The sequence below is a fragment of the Nanorana parkeri genome, unplaced genomic scaffold, assembly GCF_000935625.1.
Source record: "Nanorana parkeri isolate BGI_ZX_2015 unplaced genomic scaffold, ASM93562v1 scaffold5, whole genome shotgun sequence".
NCBI classification, from domain to species: domain Eukaryota; kingdom Metazoa; phylum Chordata; class Amphibia; order Anura; family Dicroglossidae; genus Nanorana; species Nanorana parkeri.
The window spans coordinates 3,778,826-3,789,243 of record NW_017306273.1 but is presented as its reverse complement, the minus strand read 5'-3'; the positions used below and the strand labels follow the sequence as shown (position 1 = coordinate 3,789,243).

The window sequence follows — 10,418 nt, the reverse complement described above, 5'->3', positions numbered from 1 at the left end:
TGGAAAAAAAACACAAGCCAATGGAATACAAGACACAGCCAATGGTATACAAGACACAGCCAATGGTATACAAGACACAGCCATTGGTATACAAGACACAGCCAATGGTATACAAGACACAGCCAATGGTATAAAAGACACAGCCAATGGTATAAAAGACACAGCCAATGGTATAAAAGACACAGCCAATGGTATAAAAGACACAGCCAATGGTATATAAGACAAAACCAATGAAATACAAGACACAGCCAATGGAATACAAGACACAGCCAATGGAACACAAGACACAGCCAATGAAACACAAGACACAGCCAATGGAACACAAGACACAGCCAAAGGAACACAAGACACAGCCAAGGGGACACAAGTAAGTAAAATGAAAGCATTTTGGGGGGACATGTCTGTGTATTTCTTTATGGAATTTTGTATAATATCAACAAAGAGTAAAAGATTCCAAGGGAAAAACAGGTATTCTGAGAAAGATTTTCTTATCACAGAGTTCAAAACTGAACCCCAGCCAGACATGGAAAACACTAAATGTAATTATGTATTTATTAGAAAATCAATTTCAGTGCTGCCTGTGAACATGCTGACAGGAGGGGATAGCAGACTGATGACTTAGGGCCGGTGCACACCTAGGCGACACCTCACCGCCCGGCAATCATGTACGATTATGCGCGGATTGCCGTGCGGTCAGGAGTCGCCAGGATGTGAACCGATCGCGCTGTGGGTGCCATTATTTTCTAATGGCACCTCTGTCGCGCCGGGCGGATCGTGCAGTTTCCCGCTGCGATTCTCCTTCCGAACATGATTGTGGCTAAGACAGCCGTGTGTCGTGTATCGCTAAAAAAAAGGTACATGTACCTTTTTTCTGCGATTGCCGCAAGGATGTCACCCCATTGAATTCAATAGGGGTGGGCAGCAATCGCTGCCTGCATTGTGCAGGACTGCGCGATCCCGGATCGCGGAGGTCTGCACCGGGCCTTAAAAACTGTGCTGCTGCTCTATAATTGTCCAGACATCGGCTAAGGCAGGCCCATTGACCAGGGTGTTTTGTATAAAGGAGTTGTAAAGTCCCAGCATATCCTCTCCTGTTATAACATCAGCATTGTAATAGGAATACATACTGGAGTTGTCTCTGGGAAGCTTACTGGGAAAAATCCCTTTCATGTAGTGAGCGCTGCCTTTCGTCTGTCCATTACTTTCACCAACTTCCTGGATTCCCAGTGTGCTTTGTGTCTCTTTCCCTGCTGCTTCATGTGATGCAATCTCCATTTCTCAAGATTACATATCCCATCATGCATTGCTTCCAGCAAGTAATGATAATGTAACCATGTTCAGAGTTGTGGTTCAGAAGGCAGGCTCTGTGAATGGTGATACATATTCACAGGGCTGAGTGAAATGGTGTCAGTACATCCTATGAGCATCTTCAATAAGTAAGTTTATAAACTGATAGATGGATATAGTTATTGGGAGTGGTATAGAACTTATATGTATAGAAATACGGATTTATTTCTATGTTTTTTTTGTTATAGATACCCAGTAGCGGTGGTATGGTCTGCAACATGGTCCAGTAGCTGGCTGTGCTGGCAGGTGTGTCAAATCACAAAGATGGCTGATAAGTACTGCACATCATTTGGCAAGGTAAGACAGCTCACATATGTGGGCTTTAGCCATCTGCCTGAAGCTCATCCCAAGACCTCCTGCTTTCCAGCTCCCTTGTCAACTCCTCCCATGCTCGCCTCCAGGACTTCTCTAGAGTCTCTCCCATCCTCTGGAATTCTTTACCCCAACCTGTCCGTCTGTCGCTCACCTTGACTGCCTTTAGGCGATCCCTAAAGACTCATCTCTTCAGGGAAGCCTATCCCACCTCAACCTAACCGCTCAACCATCACGTTCTCAAACAATTCATCCCCACACAGCTACCTCCTCATGTATCACTTCCCCCTCCCTTTTAGATTGTAAGCCCTCAGGGGCAGGGCCCTCCTTACCATCTTCTCTTGAATTGTACTGTGATTGTAATGTCTGCCCTATATTGTAAAGCGCTGTGCAAACTGTTGGCGCTATATAAATTCATAATAATAATAAATGTACAGAGAGTCCTCATTTCCATGTGCTTTTTCCTGCCATTATCTTCCATTATCAGTTTTGGGTGGACCGGGTAGGCCGACCCTTTGTCTTTGTCTAGCAGAATAACCCCAACGTGTTTTTCTGCAAACAACATCACAAACCGCTCCGAGAAAGCACAACAACCATGGCGCCAACAGCGCAGGTGCGATCCAGGACAGTCAGGCTCTTATCCAAAACATACATTCCTGTAATCAGCGACAATGGACAGGTACAGATATGTAATTAACTGGAACATTTGTGTTCAGGTCTGCGGCACAGTTTACACGTTTTACGCTTTAATTGACCATAATCTCCTTCCTCTGCTGCTATTGAGGGATAACAGCTTGACTTTCCCCCCAACCGCGTTCAAGCAAACTTTTTATTTTTCTCTTATCAATGATATGAAGCTCCGTAGAACATTTCTTTGCGTTCCGAGATACGTCGGCAGAGCTATATCTAGGGAGCCTGTTGTCAGAGACCACTAGCCGTTCCAACCTTGGACGGCGCTCATCGAGACAGATGCTGCTGACAGCGGACAGCGCTGTGAAGGAATGACATCTGCCACCGGAGTGTCTGCCAAGCGCGGCCTGACCGCGGCCCCAGCAGATTGCGGCTCATTTTGGGAGCTCGGGGAGTCGTGTCGTAATGACAGCAACAGAGACGCACAGAGGAAATTTAATGTGATGATTTCATAAGCCGGCATGCCAGCGCAATTAGAAAGAGACGTGCTCCTATTTCTGTACGCTTGGCTGGCTGATCGTTCGCCAGGCCGCCTGGCAGCAACTGTTCTCCGGGAGGTTTGGGCGCCAGAGGGCGCCAGTGTCTGCTGAGAAATGCTGCAAGTTATTAAGGTTCAGGTGACAAAGATATGTAGTTACAGTTGTCAAAACTAAGCAGATAAACATCTTTATACATCGACTTCTAGCCTGAAGCAGTTGAACAGGGTACAGAAGCCGTGCCCTTAAACATTGCTCCTGTATTATCAACCGCCGATCTGCGCTTCAACCACTTAGGGAAAAGTAACAGGTTCACTTGACAGCTTAGCCCTTCCTTTAGAATAAACAGATACTCAAAAAATGGAGGAAGAAAGAAAAAGAGACATACAATGTCCTGGGAGAGATCCTTCTCAGTAGGGATGCACCGATACCGATACTGCTATCGGTGCCGATACCGAGTTTGTATTTGTGTTTCTCGTACTCGCCCAAATGCTCCGATGCCTAGGCTGGTATCAGGAAGCCGGGCAGCGAGTCACTTGGTGATGAGGGAGCATGGAGCCGGCTTCACGGCCAATCAGGAAGCCAGGCAGCGTGTAATGACTCAACCGCCTAGCTTCCTCATTGGTCGGGAAGCTGGCCAATCAGGTAGCCGGACGGCGAGTCATTACCCGCCCCCTAGCTTTCTGATTAGCCAGAAAGCCAGCTTCATGCTTCCTTGTCAGCTGGTGCAACTTACTTATCCTTAAAGCCTTGGTTCTTAACTGGTGGGTCGTGACCCAAAAGTGGGTCACGAGCCCGTGTTCAGTGGGTTGCCGCATGCCTTCCACTTTTCTAGCGCAGATTTCTCGCCAAGCGGCAATTCAAATTATGCTGCCCGGTGCCAAGTATCAGCTTGAGGTGGGGTGGCCCGGGGGTATGGCCACAAGGGAGCTCCATCCATACGTACATTGCTTACAGCTCCCTCACGTGTTCTGTAGACGTGCCTGGACTGTTACATTCTGGCTCCCGGCACCTCTACAGGGTGCACAAGGGAGCTGTATAAGCAATGCACATATGGATGGAGCTCTGTCACGGCACAGCAGCCCACACTGGACCCAGGCTGAGGATCCACTCCAGTTGTCGTAAGGTAGGGAGACTGGGTGGTTCTTAAAAAAAACACATTTTGGAGTGTGTATGTGTGTGAGAATGTCTGTGAGTGTGTGAGATTGTGTCTGTGGTTGTGTGTGTGTGTCTGTCAGGGTTTTTGAGGGCCCGTTCACACTAGTACAGTACGTTAATCGCCCAGTACCCTGCGATTAATGCACTGCACCATGCAATAGCACCTACCGTACATTCTGGTGTGGGAGGTGTGCTGCGTTGCAATTCATTTGAATGGTACCCCAAACGCACCTCCCACCCACAGTTCATACACCCGCATCAGAACGCGTGGTACCCCAATGCCGTGTGTTCCATTGCAGCGCGACTTTGGTCGCGACTTGGTGACCAAGGAAAAAATGTGGGTCCTGAGGTCACACAGGTTGAGAACCACTGCCTTAAAGGGTCAGTCCAGGGAAATCTCCCCCTTCACCCCACAGATGCAGAGTATTTCTCTTGTGCTCCAGATGTACTCAGCTATGACACGCTGCGGCAGAGGACGACCCGCACACAGGAGTGAATGTTCACATTTCCGCCGTTAAACGCGCAATAAAAAGTATTTTTATTTTTGCAGAAACAATCCTATTTTTTTTTAATATCGCCACAGAGCTCTGCAGCCGATCTATTTACAGCCGTGCTCAGCGGAGTCCTTTACATTTTTATAGAAGAGGCACATTGGAACGGTGCTTAAAATGTAAAGGTTTTACAAGCAGCACTTGTACGCGTTCCAAGCGGCCAGGAAGAAAAAGCGCAGAGCGGTGCCAAAGGGATAAACGGCAATGATCACCCGAAACGTAACGCCGGATGGAGATTACTTACCGATGCAGGACCTGCTGTCCGCATGGAGGCGGAAGCCCGCTTTACACTCGCAGTGATACGACCCCGGGGTGTTGACGCAGCGCTGCTGGCAGCCGCCGTTATGGACCTGGCACTCGTCGACATCTAGGACAGATAAAGAGAAAGCAGATTAACAGCTGGATGATAACCATTCCACCATTATTGATACAAAAAAGGCAATAATCATTTTCAAAGATTATGGTCTAAAAATAAAAAATAAACACAAACAGCCGCCGGGTGAAAATGTTTCTGTTAATAACCTCAATAGGGGCCGCTAAAAGGAACAGAAGACTCAACTTACTTTGTTATGCAGAAAGTATCATATAAAGCAAATAGCTTTACAAATTCTGTTCACTTCTGCTTCACATTCTGCTGCGATTAGGAAGGCTTAAAGGGTTACTAAAGGAGCTGTTCCCCATAGTTCTCCTTAGGGTAACAGGAGGACACAAACTAGCATCCTCCCGTCACCCTAGACTCAGTATACCGCGAGCTACAGCTCGCGGTATACTGAGACGCCGGAGCGGATCCCGACTAGCTGTACCCGCCCCCTCCCCCATCCGTTCCGCCAGTCAGCGCTGGCAGATCGGAGTGGGGAGGGGAGAATCCAGCCCCTCCCCTGTCACGGCAGAGAGCCATGACAGGATTGAGAGGTGAGCGAACCCGGTATGTGCTCGCTCACCTCCCGATCTACTGAGCCGACCTGTGACAGTCTCATTGTCACAGATCGGCTAGAACTATGAGGTGAGTGAAAAGCACTCACCTCATAGTTCTCCTTTAAAGGAGAATTATGAGGTGAGTGATTTTCCCTCAGCCTCAATCTGAGCCGACCTGTGACAATGAAACTGTCATAGGTCGGCTCAGTAGATCGGGAAGTGGGCGAACACATACCGGCGCTCGCTCACTTCTCGATCCTGTCACTGCAGAGAGCCGTGACAGGGGAGTGACTGGATTCCCCCCTTCCCTGTCCGATCCTCCAGCGCTGACTGGCGGAACGGACAGGGAGGGGGCGGGTACAGCTGGCTCTGCCTCTAGATAGGCAGAGCCAGCTGTCACTCACGCAGCTGGGCGGATCCAGACATAATTGTCGGGATCCGTTTCAGCTGCGGGGTCTCAGTATACAACATTGTACATCAACATTGGGGGGAGGGAAAAAAATATTTGACTTTAATGTTGTTTTAAAGTGTGTGTAAACCTAAATTCACTGTGCGTCATAGATAGGGTGTCGAAATGGAGATAAAAGAGGTTCTGCCATAAATGTTGTTGCTGCATTGCTCCACAGTGCCTGCAGCTAGAGAGGTCAGTAAGGCCACATGTTTTTAAACTTTTTTATAGTGCGTTAAAAATATACAAATATAAACGAAATGTTTATTGATACTGTTACTGTATGCAGTTTTTTTGAACAAATAATGTTTTGTGAATTTAAAGTTTTTTTACCTGAAAGCATGAAAGTTACATTAAAGGACAAAATCCCCCCTCCCCCCCCAATGCTAGTGTAAGGACTTACCTTAAGGGTACGTTCACACCACATGCAGTGCGTTTCCGGTCCGATTATGGCCGAAAAACACACTACATCGCATTGTAGCCTGCTCACTTTTTTGTGGGACGGCCGCAATGCGATCGCCCACACAGGATCGCAAGGAAGATTGTGCCTGCGGTCCGGTCTGGTGCTATCAAAATAGTGCTTGCTCGCAGTAGATATATGCAAAAACCGCTGAGGGTTTAATAACCCTTTAAAGAAAGTATTGGTGTAAATGGGCCCCTTTATAAGAGAGAAATGCAATAGGATAATAGATACCTGGTGACCTAAGGCCTAGTCCAACCTGGCCTTACCACAGATCATGCTTGTTGAAATTACTTTTTTCAGGTTAGGTTCCCTGCTTATCCAAGTACTGATGAGCATTACAATAAGTATTGGTGTAAATGGGCCCCTATATAAGAAAGAAATGGAATAAGATAATAGATACCTGGTGGTCTAAGGCTTAGTCCCACTTGGACATACGACATCCAAGTTCAAAAAAATGGACCCGAAAATGGACGAGGCATGTCAATGGGAACTAGCCCCATTCAAGTCCTGACCTACAAGTCGGTTTCATACTAACTGACCTCTGTAGCTGCAGCCACTGAGGAGCAATTCACTAATAAAATGCATAACATGTCAACGGATTGCAAAACAATGGCCATACAGTCCTACAAGGCGGTATGAAACCAGCCGACCTCTGTAGCTGCAGTCACTGAGGAGCAATTCACTAAAAAAAATGTATAGCATGTCAACGGATTGCACAAAATGTGAACCAGCACCCTTTAAAACAACGGCCATATAGTCCTACAAGTCGGTTTCACACCAACCGACCTCCGTAGCTGCAGTCACTGAGGAGCAATTCAGTAAAAAAAATGTATAACATGTCAATGGATTTCAAAAATGTGAATTAGCCCCATTCAAAACAATGGCCATATAGCCCTACAAGGCAATCACAGTGCGGAATTAGGCAACGCTCGTGGATCTTCTGTTTCATTTCAGTTGATATAAAGCAGTCATAGTCGCAGTTCACGTCATCGAAGTCACAATGTAGAGTCAACTATCTCTTCTGGAGTTTTAGTGTTGAGCGGGATGAGTAGTTGGACGATTCCTCGAAGGCCGTGCGTCTTTTTTGGCCATAGAGCCTCTCCTACGTGCCTGACGGCTGCAGGAAACGTACAGAAAGAACATTCTTCGCCAAGAGGCGGCTACATACGTTTCTGTAAAGCTTTCTCGCACAGGGCGCCTAAAGGCCTAAGGCCGGCCCTGCATACGTTGCATAACTTCCTAATACCCCATCTTGCATCCATTTTCCATGCCTATTATAGATCATATCTGCAGTGCTTCTGGAATGTTCTCAGGGTCACAGGAAGATCACGCTGGACAACCACCAGATGACTTATCGGATGAGTTCAGGATCCCACCGGAGCAAAAATCTAATAGAACACATCCAAAGGCTTTCCAGACCACTATCAGGAAATAGGTGTAGGATGCTACAGAGGTCCCGGCTTGACTTCTGCAGTAAATATTTTACCGGATACAATATCAAGTGGAACTCCAGACAAAAAGGTTTTTATTGCATTGTGTCACTGTGGGGGTATTTTCCAGGCATCACTGGTTCGCTGTGCTTCTCTATGCAATGCAGGCTGGTTGCAGGGGTCGGCAGGGTGCTGTACAGAGCTGAAAACATCACAGCAACCTGCCTCGGTACTCCTCTCAGGAGCCCTCAGCCCTGATACAAACAGTGGGCTGGCTCTAGGGAGGAGTTATGCAAATGTAAAAATTGCTTGATTGGGTGTCCCTAGTCAGGCTGTATTTGCATGGGTACCGCCCACATGTGATGCTGAGCCTCCATGATTGGAAGAGCTGAAATCCAATGAATGAAAGGGGCGGGCCAGGGATAGTCAGGCTGGGAAGGAAAAGACTAGATGATGCTGAATGTCCATGCCTTGTGTCATGTGTTAGCGTACATAGCAATATGCCAGACCGCTTGTTTCGAATGGGCTGCGAACACTCAAAAATGGCCACGCAGCATTTTTCCAATGCAGAACACCACAACGCATTGTAGCTCGTTATTGTGCACTGGGGTGCACTGCAATACATGTGTGTCGGAGCTGCACTGACACGGACAGTGCATTGGGTTGTCCTGCAAAACTAATGCACGCATTGCGTGTTTACTTACATTGCATAACGTGCAAGAATGTGTGCATTACCGCAACTAGACACGTGCAATTCGCTTCTCTCCGAATCAAAATGCGGACACATTTTCTGAAATTCCGACACATCCGAATCTCCTAATCCCAATGCATCCGAATCCCAATTTCCGTTCCCGATTTTCTGATCTCGTCCGAATTTCGTTCAAAAACTAAACTGAATCGGACATGTGACTTCTCTGGCCAATCAGATGTGTTTTTCGGTTTAATGCATCTGAATGGGTCTGAACACAAATTTTAGTTACGGCAACATGGGAGCCATATACAGCATATACATATAATACTAAAGCTGAGGCTCCTAGACCCGAATGGCATTCGGGATCCGAATTTCCAAATTGCATTGGGGAGCTCCTGATTGCCATTCGGGTCTGGGAGCCTCAGCTTTAGTATTAATATCTGTATATGGCTTTCTGTGGTTTTCGCAACGAATATTCGTAAACTCATCCGAAACTAATGGAAATTCGGATTTTGTCCGAATCCCAAACCCGAACCGAATTGAATTTCGGATCCGAATCCCGAAATAACAAAAACATCCGAACCGAAATTTTCCGCAGCTTACATGTCTATCCGCAACGCAGTGAATTGAGGAAATATGTTTCGGCCCTTAAGGTCACACCAGGGCTCCTGCACTTGCTGCTCCTTCACTGACTGTAAGCAAGACATTGCTCCCTCGATGGCGGCTTACACTCCCAGGGAGGGACCAACGCCTCGTTCATAGGCAACAAGTCCCATTGCAAATGACCAGGAGCCAATCCTAGTCCTTGCTGGAGTGATTTACCTTCATGAAAGCATGTCACCAGGACAGGAAGTGAAGAAAACCTCCCCTGCGGGGACACAGGCGACTGATACAGGTTTTAACCCTCTCACACCCTTCTCATGCAGTGTTGGCCAGAGTTGGTTTTAAAGGAGAACTATGGGGTCAGTGTTTTTCCCCATAGTTCTCCTTGGGGTAACGGGAGGACACCAACTAGCGTCCTCCCGTTACCCTAAGCTCAGTATACTGCGAGCTACAGCTCGCGGTATACTGAGACGCCGCACCTGGAGCGGATCCCGACTTAGATGACGGGACCTGCCCAGCTGCGTGAGTGACAGCTGGCTCTGCCTATCTAGAGGCAGAGCCAGCTGTACCCGCCCCCTCCCCCGTCCGTTCCTCCAGTCAGCGCTGGCAGATCGGAGCGGGGAGAGGGTACTCCAGCCCCTCCCCCTGTCACGGCAGAGAGCCGTGACAGGATCGAGAGGTGAGCGAACCTGGTATGTGCTCGCTCACCTCCCGATCTACTGAGCCGACCTGTGACAGTCTCATTGTCACAGGTCGGCTTAGAATTATGAGGTGAGTGGAAATCACTCATCTCATAGTTCTCCTTTAAGCCTTAGGGAAGATTAAAAGCCACTTTGCAAATATCTATTGAACTCCTCACAGCCAAAATTATGATAGGTGCTACTGGCCCCCCAATGAAAATAGTCTCAACTGTGATATTTACATATGAACACGCCACAACTCATGCTCCCAAAAAAATGTCTGCGTGTCACTAGTGTGTTCGGATTTCGCTTGAAGAAAAGGTGGCAACCCTATCGACACCCCCCCCTTATACTATTATCTGGCCGCATTCTGCAACATGCAGCGAAACGTCCGTCTTCCCGTAACAACGAGCCGACCGCGCAAAACACTCGACGTCGCGTGGAAGGTGGAAAATATTTGCAGACTGAAAACAAAACAAAGGCGGCTCAAATTAGAGAGGAATTCGGGTTTTGGAAAACATTCGATCATTAGACAATTTACAACATGTTTGGAAACGTCTGATGGCGGAATTTGCAGGATGGAAAGCCCCATTGATTACATGTTTAGCTTAGCGCCCTCCTCCTATGGCGCATGGGGGGGGGGGCAGCAGCGGT

At 47.7% G+C, this 10,418-nt stretch overlaps 1 protein-coding gene across 1 annotated transcript in view; it reads right to left on the bottom strand.

Moving 5' to 3' along the window:
* Positions 1-10,418, bottom strand: part of MEGF6 (multiple EGF like domains 6) — a 201,423-nt gene that overhangs the window by 64,679 nt on the left and 126,326 nt on the right. Inside the window, exon 6 of the mRNA XM_018576690.1 lies at positions 4,779-4,901. Within this exon, the coding sequence (XP_018432192.1) occupies positions 4,779-4,901 (123 nt within the window). The remainder of the gene's footprint in view (positions 1-4,778; positions 4,902-10,418) is intronic.